At 39.9% G+C, this 21,759-nt stretch overlaps 1 protein-coding gene across 1 annotated transcript in view; it reads left to right on the top strand.

Annotated features, from left to right (window-relative positions):
- Positions 1-21,759, top strand: part of LOC140908987 (uncharacterized) — a 153,132-nt gene that overhangs the window by 98,458 nt on the left and 32,915 nt on the right. Inside the window, exons 20-25 of the mRNA XM_073337200.1 lie at positions 4,384-4,422; positions 8,161-8,220; positions 10,954-10,980; positions 12,962-12,988; positions 13,288-13,335; positions 18,606-18,650. Coding sequence (XP_073193301.1) covers positions 4,384-4,422; positions 8,161-8,220; positions 10,954-10,980; positions 12,962-12,988; positions 13,288-13,335; positions 18,606-18,650 — 246 coding nt within the window. The remainder of the gene's footprint in view (positions 1-4,383; positions 4,423-8,160; positions 8,221-10,953; positions 10,981-12,961; positions 12,989-13,287; positions 13,336-18,605; positions 18,651-21,759) is intronic.

Below are 21,759 nucleotides of genomic sequence, written 5' to 3'. Positions count from 1 at the left end.
CACCTGGCCATGACAATATGGGATACAGTATAGTTGAACATGCAGTTTAGTAATACGACTTAAGTCTACATTCTGTATAGTTTACTATATCTGTATTTACCTAACATGCCACACTGCTCTAAAAGGTGATAGATAGGAAGTTGTAAATAGATCTATAGATTATGTATATATTGATTACTTAAGAATCCTTAGTTATCACTTTGAGAGTTGACAGGTTCTTATCCCAAAATCATGCACAGTATTATTCAAATTATTGTGTAGTTGGGAACCCCGATGTGCACAGTTGCAACATTCACACTAGAGGAACTCCTCTGTATTTACAAATAGTTTATGAATATATTTAGCACAGTCACAAACACTCCAACTCAGTAAGATAGATAGAGATACTACAGAATGTACATCTGCACATCCATATACCCACACCATTCCTTGCAGAACAACCTGAAATGCTAGCCATCATCTTTCTCATCACCATCATCTTCTCCCTCAGCTTCTGTACCCAATGACTGGAGGATAGCTAATGTGACACCAATTTTTTTCCAGAGGTGATCCTGGCAATTACAGGCTGGTAAGCCTGACTTCAGTACCGGGCAAACTGGTTGAAACTATAGTAAAGAACAGAATTGTCAGACACATAGATGAACATAATTTGTTGGGGAAGAGTCAACCTGATTTTTGTAAAGGGAAATCATGCCTCACCAATCTACTAGAATTCTTTGAGCGGGTGGCGGGGGTTGTCAACAAGCATGTGGACAAAGGGGACAAATCCAGTTAGATTTTCAGGAAGCATTTTCAGGTCCCTCACCAAAGGCTTTTAAGCAAAGTAAGCAGTCATGGGATAAGAGGGAAGGTCCTCTCATGGATTGTTAACTGGTTAAAAGATAGGAAACAAAGGGTAGGAATAAATGGTCAGTTTTTGGAATGGAGAGAGGTAAATAGTGGTGTCCCCCAGGAGTCTGTACCGGGTCCAGTCCTATTCAATATATTCATAAATGATCTGGAAAAAAGGGTAAACAGTGAGGTGGCAAAAGTTGCAGATGATACAAAATTCCTCTACATAGTTAAGTCCCAGGCAGACTTCAAAGAGCTACAAAAGGATCTCTCAATACTGGGTGATTGGGCAACAAAATGGCAGATGAAATTCAATGTTGATAAATGCCAAGTAATGCACATTGAAAAACATAATCCCAACTATATATATAAAATGATGGGATCTAAATTAGCTGTTACCACTCAAAAAATAGATCTTGGAGTCACTGTGGATAGTTCTCTGAAAATATCCACTCAATGTGCAGTGGCAGTCAAAAAAGTGAACAGAATGTTGGGAATTATTAAGAAAGGGACAGATAATAAGACAGAAAATAAAATATTGTCTCTATATAAATCCATGGTATGCTCACATCTTGAATACTGTGTGCAGATGTGGTTGCCCCATCTCAAAAAAGATATATTGGACTTGGAAAAGGTTCAGAAAAGAGCAACAAAAATGATTAGGGGTATGGAATGGCTGCCATATGAGGAGAAATTAATAAAATTGGGATTTTTCATCTTGGAAAAGAGACGACTAAGGAGGGATATGATTGAGGTCTATAAAATCATGACTGGTGTGGAGCAAGTAAATAAGGAAGTCCTTACTCCTTCTCATGACACAAGAATTAGGGGTCACCAAATGAAATTAATAGGCAGAAGGTTTAAAACAAACAAAGGGAAATATTTTTTCACACAACACACAGTCAACCTGTGGAACTCCTTGCCAGAGGATTTTGTGAAGGCCAAGACTATAACAGTATTCAAAAAAGATCTAGATAAATTCATGGAGGATAGGTCCATCAGTGGCTATTAGCCAGGATGAACAGGGATGGTGTAGGGAATTTGCCCCTTTTCTTTATTTGTATTCCTCACCTTATTAGTGTTGGAGTGTCTATAACAGTATTCAAAAAAGATCTAGATAAATTCATGGAGGATAGGTCCATCAATGGCTATTAGCCAGGATGAACAGGGATGGTGTAGGGGATTTGCCCCTTTTCTTTATTTGTATTCCTTACCTTATTAATGTTGGAGTGTCTTTCTTCTATAGGTTAGTATCTCAGTGATCTCAACTTATTATCATATGTGTTGATTCGTTACCATGGCCCTCTTGTGGTTAGGTAGTTGATGTACCTGTTATATAAGTCAACTCATTGTCATGACATTCTTATGGTTGGATCACGTACCTGTCATCGGAACTTCCTCTTAAACACTCTATTTTTGGCTCCCCAATACTTGTTTCCATTGGCTGCTTATCTGTCAAAGTTTATCTGTTCAAAAGTCATAGGCCTCAAGCCTTACTCTAACTTGCTGAAGCTAATGTCTTACAGGATACAGGTCTGTAGGTTCCTTGCATTACTGCTGAATATAATGCAAAGCAGAAAATATAATAAAGGCCAGCTAGACCACTGGGCTACAAAGTGGAATACCTAAATCTACTACTGAGACATGTATTACACATGCTCATGAGAGAAAACGTGTATTCTTTTAATCATCAAGTTAAACTTTCTGGGATTCCTCTCTTAAAATATAGGCAGCATATTATTTTTTTAAATATAAAAAATAAACAACAGACAATAAACAACAGCCACCAGATAGAACTCATATGGTTACTTGAACTGAAGGTTAGGGTAGTCATTCTAGCTAAGTCAGAGAAAAAGCATAGTAACTCTGTCTGTACTATAAGAGGACATTTTCCAGGAAATCTATGCTATTGGCAAGGAAATTCCAGTTACCGGAACATGTTTATTTTTGCTTTTGTACAAATCTACTCATGCCAAAAGAGTTATTTCATTTAATAGGTGGCTTTTCTTATGTACTCAGAAAGTGCAAAAATCAATGCTTTTCCATGCTGAAAGATCAAAACATAGCTGTTTTCAAGAAATGTTGTTCTTGGGAAGCAGTCTAGGCCCTCACACGACACTGACTCAGGCAGTTACCTAGGAATTCACAGAGTTGGGTGAGCCAGCTACCTGGGTTCTGCACCCTGTACCCTGTTTGGCCACATGATCTTGACCCTCATTGACTGGTGACCATATATAAACTTCCTGCTTCCTTTCTAATCTTGTTTGAGTAATAAGCCATTGCCTTCTAGTTGCTACTCAGACCCTGTTTGACCCTGCTTTCCCTGATCCTGCCAGCTACCTCACTGTATGTTTCCCTTGGATTGGATCTTCTGGCTATTGGACTGCTTGCATGAATTCTGACCACTGATTTGGACTGCCCTTTGACCTGCCTAATCCCTGGGCATTACAGTCCAAAAGTTTCTGAGAAAAGCTTTTCACCAGGAAGTGCCAGTTCATTGAAACTGAAACTTTTCTTGCAAAAGGGTTAGTTTCTACCAAATTTTCAGAGGGACCTGAGAAACACAGATTCAAGCTGTCCGAATCCCAGATGGCCAGTTGACTCAGGAACAGATGCAGGCTGGAGCAGCAGTTGGTCAGCATGGAAACAGGCATGGGCTCGAGCTGCAGTAAGAGCAGTCTGTTGGAACTATTGGCAATAGGGGAAAGTTCCCAGCCAGGTAGGGACTGTGAGTAGGGTGGAGAAACTGCTTCCCTTAGGAGCCTAGATACCTGCTGTGGATCACCTGGGTGGGTCCTTGCCTGTGGGTTGGCTGACCCCTGGCAGAATGGTGTGGGGCTTATCACAAGACTTGCAGGTAATTGCCTCTGATGACTCCTCACACTCTCTGGTTTAGGAATGACTTATCAGGCTTAAGCAGGCAAAAGCTCAAAGGTAACTCTGGTTTAGGCAGGTTCTGAAGTAACTCATCTCATTCTGCTCTGTGTGATTCTCCCAGGAGAGTTGCTATTCTGTGGGAAGTCCCTCCCTGGATTTTTTTGTTGACAGGTTTCAATTTCATCCCAGTGCGGAACTGGAAAACTTTCATAATAGCAAAAACAATTTTGCAGGACAGAAAAAAACATTTCCTGCCTAGTTCTAGTTGTATATATGTAGAATTTGCAATGAATATGGGAAAATTACTGAATACTCTATAGCCCTCAGTAGCAAGTTCTAATTAATTTTTGTGTACTTTACTCTATCTGTAATATGGGTACACATAAATACCCATTTTACCGAATTGTGAGAGACTTTATGAATTAATAACTTCAAGTACCGTTGATATCCTCAGATAAGTCAATTGTTATGTACATAAAATTATTACAATAGAGTATGTATTACGATTAATTATCTTACTCGAAGTACTACAGGACTGTCAGTTATAACAGACTTTTTTAGCTGAGAGATGGTATAAAAACTGAGTAACAAGAATAGGACACAAATTGAAATGAAGGAATTTTTGTTTTTTGAAATTTTAACTTCTAAAAATCTTTTTATTAATATTTTTCTCAGAACCTGAAGTCAAAAAAGAAGAAAAGCCAGCAAAACCAGGTAATAGTTTATAGACTTCAATGGGTGATACATACAGAATATCTACTCTCACCAGAGCCTAAATTAGGGACCAAAGCCAAAATTTTCAGTCCTCTGTGCCTAAAGTTAGGTTCCTAAATCCATATTTAAGCATCTAGGGTAAATGTTCAAAACTGCCTTTGGGATTGAGGAGCACAGGACCCACTCTCAATGGGGCTTAAGTTTTTAAGTTACTTAGGAGCTTTTGAAATTTTTACCCAAAATGACTTAGCCCAAACCCTTGCCATTGGTTACATTTTTGTAACCCCACTTAAATGAAAATTGAGGGCATACTTTTAAATTAAAGAAAACATGTATTTATTTAGTAACACCAGTTTAAAATAGTTTACATCTATATCATTTTAGTTACTGTTATTATTACAATATGTTAAGCATTTTTTGCTTGTGTTAAAATACAACAGTAATTTATTCAGTCCTAGTTACAGACACAGTTAAGCTTGTGTTTTAATGATGATGCAATAGCTGCGATTGCTAAAATAAGAGGCCACCAACTATATAGAACTGTATTTTCACCGTTTGCTAGGTGTAATATATGTGCAGTGGCACAATGTCAGCATTTTCATCATTATTCTGCTTAACTGTCGATCAGCACAACGTATTGAAAGACTTTGGTGTGCTTACAACACATAGTTAATTAGCCAAACAAATTCCCCCACTGGGGAAACTATTACCATATTCCAACATGCAGAAAAATACTGCAAGTAAATGCTTTGAGGAGGACTGACTATTGAAATACCATTCCAAAGTTAATGAGTCTTGGATTTGACACTTTAAAAAATCCCCTACTTTAACTGTGTGATCATAATTTTCTGAAATGTGCTTTCGAAAGCTTGTAACTAATGCTGAAAAAATTAGTTAGTGGAGTTACAGACCAGTCATTATCCCTGTATCTTACCTCACAATTAATTTGGCTATCACTATAGAAAAAAATCCCAGGAGCATTGTCAAAAGTTAATTAAATGTCAGTGTTTCAAGTAATATCATATGCACATATTTTTCCCCTGAAGTCCATCAGTATGTTCTTACTTTCCATAAATGTATGCGTTCTCCACATTTTAAAATCCTCTATTCCACATTAATTAAATTGCCTATTGAAGCATATGCACAAAGGTGCTGTTTTTTACACTTAATTGAAATTAGTCAGTAATAGAGAAGGGTCTGAACAGTGAAGTTCAGAACCAGATCTAAACTTTTTCCATGGGGCTTGGGTGTCAGATTTTGATTTGGTGCATTATAGAGATAACTGTCAGCTGTGAAATGTGCCTTGAAATATGTATTTCATTTTGGGGGTTTGGTCTGAGCTCATCTCTAAACAATAACAATGCTTGCACAGATGCATGGGCACCCTGTAGAAGAATGATGCCTTTGACCCCAATGATGTACCATGATTTCCCTGAAAACTGTTTTTAGTATACTTTAGGTATGTTCTATATGGGTTGTATGTTTCCTGTTATATAACATCAGGAAAATTGCATCTAAAGGTCAGGCTTTAATAATTGTTCTTCAGGCATTTCAACACATGTGCCTAAGTTGCGAATACAGTGCACAAAAAAATCGGGCTTTAGCTGTAATTTCATCTCTCCAGTTCCCTCTATGGAAGATTTGTCCTCCTGGGAGTTTGAAACTTACAGTACTTTAAAGCCATTAACTTTTAATACCTTTGTATGAAATTACTCTGTTTCAACAAGATCTGCATTTCCCAGTGCACTTCTATTGTTCATCTGACAAACTTGAGTGTAGGAAATGAGGGAAGATTTGAACCATTATTTCCGTTCCCCACAGGCATGCAGCTCAGATTCAAGCTGAAGTGGGTCCTCTCATAAAATATCTCTAAGTAGCCTATACCTCTTCTCTACCCCTATTGTTACACGCATACCAAGAAGTAGCAGAAAGTTTCTATTTTTCTTCATATTTCTGTGTTACAGAGTGCTCCTGAGCTAAAATTGAGAATACAGCTTAACCCCCACCAAAAAACTAAGGTTTGGAGTGTATATATAAGGCAATCCAAATGGAGATGGCACAGAAGTAGAAATTATATGGAGTCAAATATATCAGAATTGGCTTTGCTGCTTCTCTACTCTATCTGTAGGATAGAAAAAACTATGGCTTTCATTTGAGCACTCTGTTTTTTGTTGGAGAGCTACAGTATAAGGATTGGTTTACTGTAGTTTAATGCCCTGTAGAACCTAATAGCATTGGCCAATTATTAATTATAATGGTAAAGCAGAGCTTCTTTAAGGAGATTTGCCTTCATCACGGCACCACGTCATCGTGGTTAATGAGAAGAACAGTGGTGAAATTCTCCTCCATGGAGCTTTCTAGCTGTGCACAGGCCTACCAGAATAAACAGGAAGTAAGAGGAGGGATGGTCTCGTGATTACAAGGCTAGCCAGGGACTTGGGAGACCTATGCTCCATTTCCTGCTTCACCACAGACTCTGTGTGACTTTAGGCATGTGCCTGCATTCCCCATTTTAATACAAGATAAATATTTCCTTCACTCACAGGGATGCTGTGAAGATAATTACCTTGAAAACTGTGAAGTGTTGAGATACTGTATTAATGGGAACCATATTAGTACCTAAGATAGATAGGAGTTGTAAGGAAGGTTGAAAGGCCATTCTATGTTAAGGAGAGCTGTTTTAGTGGGTAATCTTGCTTTTTTCAAATTCCGTCCACAGGTTTTCTTTTGTCTAGCATACCAACCACCACTCTCTTTCCCTCTTACCTGTATCCCTTCAGTTGAGTTACTATTGCCCAAGGGCTATTGGAGCAATCTTAACTAGTACAGTGAAGAGCAGGGCAAGGAGGACACAACTTCTTCTCTTTCCAATCAACCTGCTGCTTTTGATCTACTTTGTGGGTTATAATTTAGCTGCATGCGCGACAGGCAGGCCTTTCTGCAGAATCAGTCTTCCTGCTGCTTAACTGGCATCTACTTTCCTAAGGCCTGCCAGGGCTCAGAAGAGAACAATTTATTTTGATGGATCAGATCCATTAATGTTGAAAACAGAGGGAAAATGGCACATTGTGCTGCCCCCCTTGAATCAGTAGGCAATAACTTTACAAGAGTGGGTAAACTGGTCTAGGATAAGGTGATAAATCCTGATGAATTCCATTCTAAAGCTTTTTTTCAAATCTATTTAGTCTGAGATATATTGAAATTGTCCAAATATAATTAATCTCATTTTCCTGCCGGTTTGTTGATAACACATGTATTTCACAATCTGAAGCACCTTGTACCAACAAGGATAAAGCTGTTTCATTGAACCTTAAATTAAAACTGTACTGAAGATTAAGCAGAATCATATGACACATGTTAACTCATACTGCTCCCTGAAGTATGTTCCTTGGAAATTTTAAAAGGAACAAATCACATTCATATGGGAGAGAAGCTTTAATTCCCTAATTCAAGAAAGCATTTAAGTGGGTTCTTAAATTCCTTTCAAGGCACTTAGACTTGATCACATGATTAACTTTAGGCATGTGCTCATGTGCTTTTGTGGAGGGGGATGGATTTGAGCAAATGCTTAAATGTTTTACTAATAGGGACATCAGAGAGAGAAAGGCATTAAAAACTCTAGGTCTTTTTTACTTTTCTCACTTTGTTTTGGGATTCTGCATAGTCTCAAACATCACATTTTATTTGGAGAAGGATTTGTTTTTGTATTGCATCTTGATATTATTTATTCATTTACAGTGATTTTAGAAGCCAAAAAGGTGAAAGATGCTAAAGTAGTCCTTCATCCTGATGCTGAAGGTATGTCTTCATTTCTTGTTTTAAAGTTTCGGTCACATTTTAAAGAGAGACTCTATTTAAACACTTGAGGATGCTTCTGACATTCTTACTCATGCTGAATAGTACCTTACTCTCTAAGTAGCCCCACTGAAGTCAACAGGACTTCTTGTGGAGTAAGTGCTACATAACATGTGTAAGGGTCTCAGAATTTGGTTCTTTTGTGCGTCGAGGTCTGAGGTGCAAATTCTAGGGAACAAGTTCTGCCTTTGGATGTCACAAAGAGACTTCTGTTGATCTCAGTTTCCCTTTTGGCCCTTTACTTGTCATTTAGTTACAGATAAATGTCAGGGTAGTGTGAGTTTAGGGTCCAATCCAAATCCCAGTAAAGTCAGCAGGAGTCTTTGTTGGGTAACTTCTTTGTTTAGAATATGCATTTAACTGTGCAGTCAAAGAATAAATTTCTCTAGCTATAAAACATCTGTATTATTTTGTTATCACTTAGTACAATAAATGGTTCTAGAATTACATCCATTTCACTTACTAATGAATTCTTTTTTATAATGCGTGTTCACAGTCTCACTCGGTCACACACAAACACAAAAATATGTTCGCTATCTGAATAGTAAACAACATGTCAAGTTTTCCATCTAGATGACAATAATCAGTAAGCATGTTCTGCTTTCAGCCTTACCAATTTATGGTTCAATAAACTGAAGGATTTTTCTTCTCAATCCTTATCTGAAGCTAATTTACAGGAATATGCGGTATATAATTAATACCCTTCTGGCATTCAGAAGAGCAGGCAAGATTCAAACATAATTTGAATTCAATGTAAAAATAGTAACAGATGAAACTGCCAAGTCTGGTACCAAGATTAATTTTGTGGTCTGCAGAAGCATACTGACTTTTTTGTTTGGACTGATTTACCTTCACCCTGCAAAGGGCAGATGGCCTGAACAGCACAGTTGGAGGGTTGTGGCCTAGACTCTGAGACTCAGTGCCCAGCCTTTCCCTAAGGGGTCACTAGAGAGGTATAATCTGCCGCAATCCAAAATCAGGAGGAAAAGTGAAAATATAAATGTTTTTATGGAATGGAAAATTCTGAAAATTTTCAATTCAGAGATTGTCAAAATGCTTCATTTCAGTTTGGTTTGACATTAATCAGTGACCACCTGAGCTGCTGAAGTGCATCATGAGTGTAGTACAGTTGCTTCATTGCCCCCAGGCCTCGCTGTAGGCCAGGTTGCACAGTTGGACTACATCTCCCATGATGCACCTTGGCCATGAGACTCCTATGATGCACATGGCAGCCAGAGGGAAAACTACAGTGCATCATGGGAGGTATAGTCTGGCCAAAGAGGATGGCCTATAAAGGAGAATGTCAGTGTGGGGCATCTGAATTACAACTTCCTTGAGACACCATGGCAGCTTTGGCAGAGACGGGCTAATGTCCAGCTGTCCCATGTCATTTTGATTAAGTTTTGAGTCAGGTAAATTGTTTTGGGTCAGGTAAACTTGACCCAAAACTGAATATTTTGTTTTGATTTTTCCCAACAGAAAATTGAAACACTTCAGCAAAATCAGAATTTTCTTGTGTAAAATATCATTTTTGCAGAAACTGCATTTTCTGTCAAATAACATTCAGATGGAAAATTCCTGACCAATCTAATTATTATTTGGTGTATTTGATTAGAGAAAGGCATGATCCAAAGGTTAAAGCATAAGTCTGGGAATCAGGAATTTAAAAATTCAGCTTCCATTCTGACACTGGCTCCCTCTGGCTTTGGTTAAGTGTCATTGCCTTTTTCCATCAGTCAAATGTGGAAAAGGACACAGTTACCTACCTCACTCAGGAGACGCAAGTTCTATTCCTGATCATGACATGCAAGTCATATGAATTAAGGCAAGTCACTTAACCTCTCTGTGTCACAGTTTTTCCACATAGAATCATAGAAGATTAGAGTTGGAAGAGATCTCAGGAGGTCATCTAGTCCAACCCCCTGCTCAAAGCAGGACCAACACCAACTAAATCATCCCAGCCAGGGCTTTGTCAAGCAAAGGGCCTTAAAAACCTCTAAGGATGGAGATTCCACCACCTTCCTAGGTAACCCATTGCAGTGCTTCACCACCCTCCTAGTGAAATAGTTTTTCCTAATATCCAACCTAGACCTCGCCCACTGCAACTTGAAACCATTGCTTCTTGTTCTGTCATCTGCCACCACTGAGCACAGCCTAGCTCCATCCTCCATCATTTAAAACAGAAATAATATTTTCTTCACAGGACTGTTAAGGCTGAATTCTTAATGTCTGAAGATAATTTGAGAACCTTGGATAGACTGTGCTATAATAAACCGTTATTTTTGAGATTATAGACATGGTCAAATAATGTCCATCAAATTATTTGATGAATTTCAAGAGTTCTTAAATCAGTATTTGTGTTTTATTTGCCTAGCTGTAACAATTTATTATTATTTGTTAATTATAGTACTTAGTGTTATAAATGCTGTCTTGTTATGGTTGCACCAGTCATCATTTCAGCTCCATAAATTAATATTCTAAACTGACACTTGCTCTGAATTTAATTTGCTCAGTTAAAATTCATAGCTGAGAAGGAATTTTGTTTTTTGTTAGTTTAGGGTTTTTTGCATCATACAGTCTGAGTTCCACCTTCAGAGTTCAAATGTGTCATCTAATACAGTAGAATTTATCGAAAGCTTATTTTGTACTGAAAATGGATTTTTTTTGTATTTTTAGGCAAAAAAGTTGAGGCCAAACTACCAAGTATGTTGTCAATGTACATAACAGAATAAGACAGGGGTTCTCAAACAGGGGGTTGGGACCCCTGAAGGGGTCGTGAGGTTATTACATGGCTGGGTCATGAGCTGTCAGGCTCCACCCCAAACCCTGCTTTGCCTCCAGCATTTATAAAGGTGTTAAATATATTAAAAAGTGTTTTTAATGTATAAGGGTGGGGGGGTCGCACTCAGAGGCTTGCTGTGTGAAAGGGGTCACCAGTACAAAAGTCTGAGAACCCCTGGAATAAGAGATGTGCAGCAAGCATCTTCAAAGATTGTTGTAAAAAGACTGTAGCTTAACACTGCCGGGGCCAAATGTTTTGATATGTGAATTCCACAGCCATGACAAATGGGGCCGCAGGAGTACTGATATCTTCTGTCACCATGTTAAGTTCCTTCACATTGCTGATTCTGTGCTTGCCACCACTTAGAATTCTTATCCTACGTTCCCTCTTAACACAAAATGCTCCATTATTTCTGTTGTGATCTGAGTATTGGCTCCTGTTGCTGTCTCTTTTAATCCAGGGTAACAATAGCAGGCACAAGTGGGGAATGGGTGATTGTAGCATAGCTGCTCTGTGAAGGAAGACACATTTCTGCTTCACTGTGAAATAAGCCCAGCAATCTTGGATTTCTTTTAGTATTTCACTCTGAGAGAATTTTTCACACTGAAAACATGTATTTCTCCCTCCATGTGGAAAAACTATGCTGAGTGCTGCCTGGTATCCTGCGAATCATAAGGGGCCAAGTCCTCAGTTGGTGTAAATTGAGTAGCTCCATTTACACCAGCTAAGATCACATGTTACATTCGACTCCTGGTTAGGACTTGCTCTATAGCTTGCTTTGCTGGCCTACTTAAGAGGAGCACTGTTTTCCCCCTGCCTATTTGTTGCTGGGCATTGCAGCATATAGCCTAACCAGTGGGGAAGCTAAAACCTTACATGGTAGACTATGTCCCCATTAGGATGTGAGATTTGGACCAACGTATTCGCCAGCAACCTTTCCAACTGCTCTCTTGAACCATATGCAGACATCTGATAACCCTATGACCTTGTTCTCCAATGAACTGGGGTAATACAGCACTCAGGGAAACATTTTTGCAGTTTAGTGATGGAGAGTGAACCCATGGAGGCAGAATGAAGCCACTGCTACACCCCTTTGTGGAATGAAATTTACTCCCCCACCCCTACCCCCCAATAGCTAGCCAGTAGTGTAATTGGCATAGAGCTGGGTGAATAATGGATTTTTGGATTCTTTGGCAATTCTGGGGGGAAAAAAAAGTTTTTGAGTTGAATCAAAAACAAATAATTTTGAAATGTTTGGCAAATCAAAGAGTGGACATTTTTTTGTTTAGATTTTGACCACTTTAAAATGTTTTTGGTTGTTTTTTTTTTAACCAAATGAAAGGACATTTCAAAATGAAAAGTCATTTCAAAATTTTAAAAACCCTGAAATTATCCATTTTGAAAATCCTGAGTCAAAACATTTTGATTTTTTTCAGAAGTTTGTTTTTGGTTTTGTTCAACTGAAACAATCAGGCAAAATTGATGTGAATTCATGAAATATTTTGGTTTTGACAAATCTGCATTTCCTCCCTCCTTCCCCCCAAAGAAAGGTTTGTGTGAAATTTTTTGCCCATATCTAAATTGCCACCAATTTAGAATTGTTCATGAGCTGCTAGAGTGGGTGTAATTAGTTCTAAGGGAATTTTACAGGAGCCTAATTTAGACTGTCTTACACATCACTTCATATTTGGCCTAAAATGAGTTGTCAGGAGCTATTCGGTTATGACAGTGCTCTCCTTTTCTGATTTTGCAAATGTACATGTTATTTGTACACAGTGTGCTGGCTGTTTTATACGTTATCAAAGCTCTGTGTTATTGACCCAAATAGAACAAATTCACTAAAACATACACTGTAGTGACATACATATTAAAAATATACTTTTCTTTCTCTTTTTTTTCTAGTGACAGTAGTGAAACCTCATGAACACAGTAAGTATTATATCAATGGAGAAAGTTACATTTGAATGAGGAAGGCATCTTCACATGTTCCTTGTCAGAGAAGGGTTATAAGCGTAGGAAATGAGTGAGATGGAAGGCTAAGGAGTTCTTCTAGATTTATACTGGTGTAACTGAGGTCAGAATCTAGCATGGCAATTATGGCACCAACAGTTACACATTTTCATCTGATTTTGGACTGGTTTGTTCTTGGAAGGAGCATTTCAGTTTTAAATTGAAATACCGTAATCTAGGCTAACGTGTAATCTCTATCCTATGGTTCTTATTTGCAGAGCATGAATCTATTAAACAAGAAAAAGCTGTTTCCCATGCCAAACCAGGTAGTCTTTTGTGTTCAGTTTCAAGGTTCATGTAAGGGTCCTCTTCTAATAGGTTTTATGTGCTATACAGAATTGGAGGGGAGGGTACTGCTGGTTCAGGGAAGGGGTTTGTTTTGCTTCAGGGGAGCGGAAAATTTATTTCCCACGGGGCCAGATTGTGAATATCTTTTTAATGATGGTGAGCTGTTGTTCACACAAGTAGTCCCATTTGCTTCAGTGGAACAATTTATGGGACTCTCCTCACCAGTGGGAGTAAAGTGTTTATAACCTGGCCCTCAATGAGCCAAGGTAAATATTTGGAATCACCCCATCTAAGCTTTTCCCTAACACGATCAGTTGTTACCTAAAATGGTCAAAGTCCAAAAGAGAGAGCACCAGCATACAGTCTATGAATCACTTACCAACAAGGAGTTCAGCACTTAGTAGGACTTGTGTTGATCCTGTGCACTGGGGTGATTTGTGAATTTCACCCATTGTGAGGATCATCGTGGGCCAGATTGTGAATCCGTTTCCTCTCACTGGGCTGGAGGTACTTGCATGAATATTCCCACTGAGACACCAAGGGGATTCATAGTCTGGCCCAATAGGAGAAACTCATGGTAAGATGATTGTTTGATAGAAAACTCAGCTATTTGGTGCTCAGTTTAAGCTGCTGCTGAATAGCCTTATTGTGTGCAATAGGCCCTGAAACAGCAGATATTTGAGTCTCATTGATCTTGTTTGACAGTGCTGCTGTTATCATGGGGACTAGCTTTGCATAAAAACAAACTCTTCTTGAATCAGCTCACTAATATACTTCTTACAAACATGTGTTCCTTCAGCATCAGGCAGACAGGTCTTTCTTTCTCACCTATTTGTCTGAACAAACATTTTTGTTGTGGTTGTGACAGTTTCATTGGAAATCCTCATTCTTTGTATGTTACTTTCCCCATCTCCCTTGTATAACAGTGGAGCATGCTAGTAGATGTAGAATATCATAGATATGAGTAGGATCTCCCTGCAAGATTCTACTGCGTAGAGCAACTGGTGATATTTAGAGATCTTCTATTGCTGCCTTCTTGCGGGGAGGGGCCGGCAGGCAATGTTCCTCATCCCAGTCTTTGAACATCCAGAATCTGTTTTTTACCTCATTGTCCACTATTTGTTTACTGATACTGGAGACTATGGGCCACATTTAGTGAAGCTGGTTGAGGGAGGTATAAAATACCTTTTCCTCCTCAGTCTGGTCCTGAATCCTATGGGAGGATTTATCCCAAGAGAGGGTATGCAATGGTACCACCATCCTCTCATGGATGGGCAGCTTTAAGATTTTCTCTTTGACTTAACCAGCCACCCACTTGGTAAGTAGTTCTGACCCCTGCAGGCCTCCTAGCAGCGAGGTGGTTGCTGCCACATTCCACTGTTGCAACCTTCCCCTTTGGCAGAATTTTCACCTGTATGGGCCTCCATCGGGATCTATATGGTTGGACTCCAGCATAGATCCTGAGCTGAGTTAAGCCTACGAAGACAGCAGCAGCAGCTCATGAGATAGTTGAATTAGCATGTCAGCATAAGTGGCCTCTGCTGAGCCAGTCTCCTGCCCTTGGCAATGAAAACCATCCAGTTCCAGTCCACTGCACACTGATGGAGGGTAGGAGGCTTTTTCTTGGCTGCTCAGTTGCATGTAACACATCCAGTCAGCACGAATACTTATCCTGTGAGCACAGTGAAATCAGCACTGACTTAATGGTTAGCCATATCTCCTCCAGATGTAGTTCAATTTCTGAATGCGATGGTTCTTGAATATCACACAGCCAATACAACTATCTAGTTGCAAAGTTCTGTTGGGGTGATCAGAAGCTTGCACAACTACAAACTAGGCTAGAGCCCCTGGAATTTAAACCCTTAATGAGAACAATGGATTGTTGAATTTGTTTTTGTATAAGAGATCTTTTCTCGGGTGATTCATGGTTGCTTTGGAGAAGTATGGCAGTTTGTTTGCTGGTGACTGGAAGTACTTATTTGAAAACATCAGTTGTTCTTCTTCCTGCTGTGTGCCAGTCAGGCCCAATGACAACAATTCCGGGCCCCAGGGTCATCCCTAGGGGGCTGCAGGGCCCAGGGCAGAAGTGATGAATCTGTCACTTCCAGGACCGACCACTCTGGCCAATTGTGCCAGCCCATGGGGCCCCTGAAAGCACGGGGCCCGGAGATGTCGCCACCCCACACACATACCTAGGAGCCCCGTGGCCTGCCTGGGCTATTTAAAAGTGGCTGGGGCTCCTGCTGGCCGTGGCCGGGGCCCCTGGACCCTTTTAAATAGCCCGGGGCCTGGGCAATTACCCCCTTTGTCCCCCCTCCCCCATCAGCAGGCCTGGTGCCAGTGAGTGCTCTTGCAGACGGAATGATAAGAAACCTCTCAAGGGGAGTGGCCTCTTTCTTCACTTTGATTTACAGCAGCTTCATAATGTAATTCTTATCATTCACGCCACCAAATTCCGAGGTATTACAAGACTGAGAAATCAACAGATGTACAAAAACATGTTGACCCAAAAAGGGAAAAATTTAAATTCAGATATAGTTGTGACCAGCCAAAGCAAGAGAACCAAATTCATCCCTGGTATAACGCTGTTGAAATCAGGGGAAACATACAAGAATCAATTTGTAACTTTTTTTCGCATTTAAAAAATGGGGGAAAAAAGTAATTTCAAAATGAAAAATCAAAATGTTTCATTCCAAAAATGTTAAAACGGGACACTTCGGAATTCAGAACTATTTCCCCAAAATGGAATTTTTACTAACTCAGCATGACTTCATGAAGTGTTTTGATTTCAATGATATTAAATACCCTGACAGAAAATGGTTCCCTCAAAGTTTTTCCAACCACCTCTACTCAAAAGTTTGGGGGATGTATTGGGCTTAGGTAAGCACCCAGATATTCAAAGACTTCCCTAAACCAGTCCCTCTATCTTCCTACCTGGTTTCACTCAATGCTTAGAGATGCAGGTAAAAGGGTTATTCAGCCACCTTTTGAAGATCTGACTGGACGTGAGAAGGAGGGCTACATCCATAACAGGGAGGTCTGCCACCAGGAGTATGAGCAGATCCATAAGCTGAGGAAGACTAGGTTAAGGGCATCTGGTAGGTGGGTGACTACAGGAGAGGGGTCCTCACTCTTAACAAATCATGTTCAAACCTACACAAAGATTTGTCTGTTGTCTCTTTGTTTGCTTGTTTATCTATATCGGTTGTCTGTTGTCTTATACTTAGAGTGTAAACTATTTGGTGCAAGGACTGTTTGTTTGTATAGTGCCTAGCACAATGGGGTCCTTGTGCATGACTGGGTCTCCTAGGCACTACAGTAATACAAATAATAATGGTTTGATTTCTGGGTACTCAATTGTTGTTTTTACGAAAATAGTTTAAACTAAGGTTTTATTTCACTTGACTGTCTTAATTCAGGTTTCAGAGTAACAGCCGTGTTAGTCTGTATTCGCAAAAAGAAAAGGAGTACTTGTGGCACCTTAGAGACTAACCAATTTATTTGAGCATGAGCTTTCATGAGCTACAGCTCACTTCATCGGATGCATACCGTGGAAACTGCAGAAGACATTATATACACACAGAGACCATGAAACAATACCTCCAGCCAGTTTGTGCTGGAAATGGCCCAACTTGATGATTACTTTAGATAAGCTATTACCAGCAGGACAGTGGGGTGGGAGGAGGTATTGTTTCATGGTCTCTGTGTGTATATAAAGTCTGCGGCAGTTTCCACGGTATGCATCTGATGAAGTGAGCTGTAGCTCACGAAAGCTTATGCTCTAATAAATTGGTTAGTCTCTAAGGTGCCACAAGTACTCCTTTTCTTTTTGTCTTAATTCAGTAACTGTCTTAATGAAAGCTTAATTCAGCTGAACTGTTTGATGTCAATATGCCATACAGCGTTCGGACATGGTGTTCTACTCTCCTGTATCAGGAGAGAAAGCTGGAGATTTGTGTATTTGTGCCCTTTGCCTTAAATTAACTTCATTGCACATCTTGCAAAAGCACTTGAATATACAGCACTGTCACAGCCATAGTCTTACTATAATCGAATGCTGTGCTAACCTCAGAATATCCCAACATACAAATGTATTAAAAGAGCTGTCCTCCCTGTATTCTTACTTGAAGAGGCAGCATATAGTGAAAGATTCATGGAGAAAATGTTCTTGTGAGATTTCCATCATAACTAGGGAAAGCAAAAACCATTCAGTTTAAGACTCACATAAGCATTGAGACTTTGGTGCTTATCCAAAGCAAATGGAAACTCCAAACTTCTGAGGTTCACCTATCACTCATCCATTTGGATGGTATAGTCCAACTTTAAAGTCAACTAGACCTTTCCCTACTGTATTGGTATATGAAACTGTTAATATACAAACCCTAGATGAATGGAAATGCACTGGAGTTAAAATGTTCACATAACATAGCTCAGATGTTAAAAAGAGCTGCTTTATCTAAAATAGCTGCTGCTTCATTGTGCCCAAATGGACCTGTCAGTTTCAAAGGTAGCTGTGAGATGGAGCTGAGTCAGTTTCAGTGTACAGCGCTCATATTCAGCTGACAGTCACATTGCAAGGGAAGAAAATATAGTTCAGTAATAAAAACTAAATTGCATGTAAATGAACAGAAATTACCAACTACTTTGGTAAAAAGTTTCACCATTCAGTTCTGTATCTTCTTTGTTTTCAGTATACAATAAAGGTATTTTTCAGAGCTAGATTTTATTCCATCAGTGTTAATTCCCTTTGAAATAAGCCAGTTATTTTATTGTATACATTTAGGGGCAAATCTCACTCACTTCTTTGTGGCCTCTCAAGGTGATCCAAAAAGAAACTGATGCAACAAAGAGGATTTGGCAAGCCAATGCTAGGGATGAACGTGCCCAGAGCACTGAGAATTTAGTTCTTTGGAAGCCAATGCTCAGCACAGATTTCGGAGGGGGGGTTCCCAAAATTGTTATCACTGGCTAAGTGGAAAAACAATTTCATTTTGAGTGCTAATTGGAAGACACTATCAAGAGTGTTATTGTTTTCCCATTGCTAAAGCTTGGGGCCTAATAATTTGTCCTGCCATGAAATATCTCACCAGGCAGTCAGAATACATATTTTACAGTTCTACAATAAAAGTGATGCAAAAAGTCATGGTGGCTTATGTAAAATATGCTGAATTTATAAATATATTGCTAGTTATACCCCTGTGCTAACATCACATGAATTTCTATCTTTTATACTTTTTTCTTAATACAGAGGAAAAAATCAAACAAGAAAAGACAGTTCCCACTGAAAAATCAGGTAAGGGAGGTGTCCTCCTTTCTAGATTTATGCTTTTTTCAATCCTGTTCAGAATTCACACTTATGTACTAAATTTACATTGCAGTTATTTCTCAGAATAATTTTGAAATCTGTAACTGGTGGCATTTAGATCCAGACAATCCCCATGAGCATACTTCTTTAGGAAGATGCTATGTACCTCAGAGTTGATCAAGTATATCAGCAATTTAGATTATAAGCTCTTTAGGGTCCTTGTCCATGATTGGGGCTTCTAGGTGGTACAGCAAAACAAATAATAATAATAACAATAATAATAAATTATCAAACATAAAGTCTTTTGTGGATATTTTTATTGCATAATTCCTTTGTGTTATTTTGAATATGCTTCTTATTTGGTGCATGACCTATTTTGCAAATTAGATACCCATTGATATGGTGCATATTTGAAAAGAGTTCCTTTCTTTAAATAGTAATTGTTAGTTATATCGTTTGTCTTTATGTTGCACTGTTTAGGAATTTGCACAACAATGGTATTTCAACACAAAGTGATGATACATAGGTCTGCACATCTAGTAAAAATATTGTTTTGATATTCAGTATACAAATATACTACTGTAGATTTCCACAGTAAAGTCCAAAACAGTTTAACTTTTATATCAGTGTATTAATAGCTTTGGGGAAAATACAAAATACAGTACTGCGGTATTTTTATATGGAATATTGGGACCCTCATATCATATCTACAAGTACTGTTAAATGAGAAAACTTAGGGAAGGAAAACCATAGCATCCGTGTATCTTCAGTCTTTTCTACAACTAAATTCAACCTTTTTTAAAAAAATACCTTTGTAAATCTGGCCCATAGTAATGTTACTTATGCATCTTTGCATGTGAAGGGAGTGAAAGGGTTCAGCTAAGAATGAGTGAGGAGGGAATATACAAAAGGGAGGGAGCAAAGTTAGTAGGCAAAATGTTTACAATGTATTTCTTTGTTCTTTATGCCTAAATATAACATGTTTATCTTCTTTTATCCTCTGTAGTCAAGTCAAAGCCAGCAAGTATGTAGTATATACCTTGCTAAGGATAAGTCCTTTAATATAGTTGGATTTGTGACTATTTTACTTTTAACAAATAAAAACTTTGTATTGGTAACTTATTAGTTTTTTGCTTAAAGCTACATTCTCTCTATCCCAGCAATCCTAATCTCTGCTATTGCTTTGATTTAACATACTTGTTTGTCATTCCTAATTGACAGCCCATTCAGTTTCCTGTGCATGTGGAAGGAGGTGTCATTCAGCACAAAATTAAGTTTTAGCTCATTGTTTATATTCATCACCTCCTGTGTGAAGTCCCTGGCACTTCCTGGTTTTCTAGGCATTTCCCAGAATGCATCATTCTGTGGAATCACAGTTAATCATGGAATTCCTGGTAATCTTAACAGGGATGGGACAGAGGCATTTAGCATTGATTTCTGGGAATCATTAATTTTTTTTTAGCTTTGCAGTTCACCTTTGAGTATGTCTTGGTACTCACTGTTTTCTGACAATGTCGGGGGCATCAGAGAAGGAAACAATGGCCAACATAGCACTCACCTGATCCTCCTGCTCTAAAAATGCCTCTGGCCCCTAGTTGCGTGCCGTTGGCCTAGCTACTACCATGCTGTGAGAGTTTAGGGTTGCTGCAGTTTTCATTTAGGCAGGTGTGTTTATTTCCTACAAATTATGCAATGCTAGTCGTCTGTTCTTAAATGAGTGTTTCTCTTCAGTCTTCTCTTGCCTTCAAAATGCCATGCAACTTACAAATTGATAGAAATTATCGTGCAAGTGAACAAAAAAATGGAAACGTTAATTGCTGCTGAAGAGGCTTTTTCTCCTTTATTCTCCATAGTGACATATAGTCTATTCATATGCTCTGGGATTAGGGTTGCCAGCTGTCTAACCACACAAACGCGAACACCCTTGCCTCACCCCTACTCTGCCCCTCCTCAGAGGCCCCGCCCCACTCACTCATCGCTGCTTGCTCTCCCCCTCCCTCACTCACTTTCACTGGGTGGGGCAGTTGGGGGTTGGGGTTTGGGAGGGGGTGCAGACTCTGAGCTGGGGCCAAGGGGTTCAGAGTGTGGGAGGGGGATCTGGGCTGAGCCTAGAGCAGGGGGCTGGGGTGCAGGAGGGGGTGTGGAGTGCAAGCTCTGGGAGGGAGCTTGGGTGCTGGAGGGGACTCAGGGCTGGGGCAGGGGGTTGGGGTGCAGGACGGGGGTGGGGTGTAGGCTCCCAGAGGGACTGTGGGTGCAGGAGGGGGCTCCAGGCTGGGGCAGGGGGTTGGGTGCCGGCTCTGGTCAAGCGGTGCTTACCTCTGGCTGCCCCTGCCTGCCCTAGCCCTGCACCACTCCCGGAAGTGTCCGGCATGTCTCTGCAGCCCCTGTGGTGGTCTCCACACTCTACCCTTTCCAACGCGCCACTCCTGGAAGCAGCTGGCACATCCTTGCGGCCCCTGGGGAGGGCAGGGCCTGCCCTTGCAGCTCCCAGTTCCTCGCCAATGGGAGCTGCAGAGGTGCCGTTCAGAGCGAGGACAGCGTGTGGAGACCCTCTGTCTTCCCCAAGGGCAGCAGGGACGTGCTGGCCACTTCCGGGAGAGGCATGGGGCCAGGGCAGGTGGGGAGCCTGCCTTAGCTCTGCCAGACTTTTAGTGCCTAAAATCTCCTGGTTTGGCTTCAGTAGCCTCTGGGAGATAGAGCCTGATTCTGGGAGACTCCCTGCCAAACCAGGAGAGTTGTCAACCCTAACTGGGATGTATTCTGAACTTTTGGAGTTCAGCTTAAGTATCTGATTTGCAAACATAAATGCTTGGTGAAAGGATGGTAAATTTGCACAGTACTTTCCTTTTTTGAGAATTCAGAACTTTCAATAGAATAATTACAGAGCTGATACAAACCACTGTTTGGAAGATGAGTTCCCATTGATCCCCAGGGATGTGTATTAGTCCTCAAAATACTTCAATGATCCACCTATTTGTGATCTGTGCTACTGATTTGAGAGTAGACTATATCCATAAGTACTGAATTTATACTATTAAAAAATTACCCCCTTGTTGGTTTTGTGGCATATGCTTTGAATCTCCATTTTGCAGGGTTT

Source organism: Lepidochelys kempii, chromosome 3, assembly GCF_965140265.1.
Source record: "Lepidochelys kempii isolate rLepKem1 chromosome 3, rLepKem1.hap2, whole genome shotgun sequence".
Lineage (NCBI taxonomy): Eukaryota > Metazoa > Chordata > Testudines > Cheloniidae > Lepidochelys > Lepidochelys kempii.
Note: the sequence above shows the minus strand (reverse complement) of the source record. Positions and strands in the feature narration are given on the sequence as shown.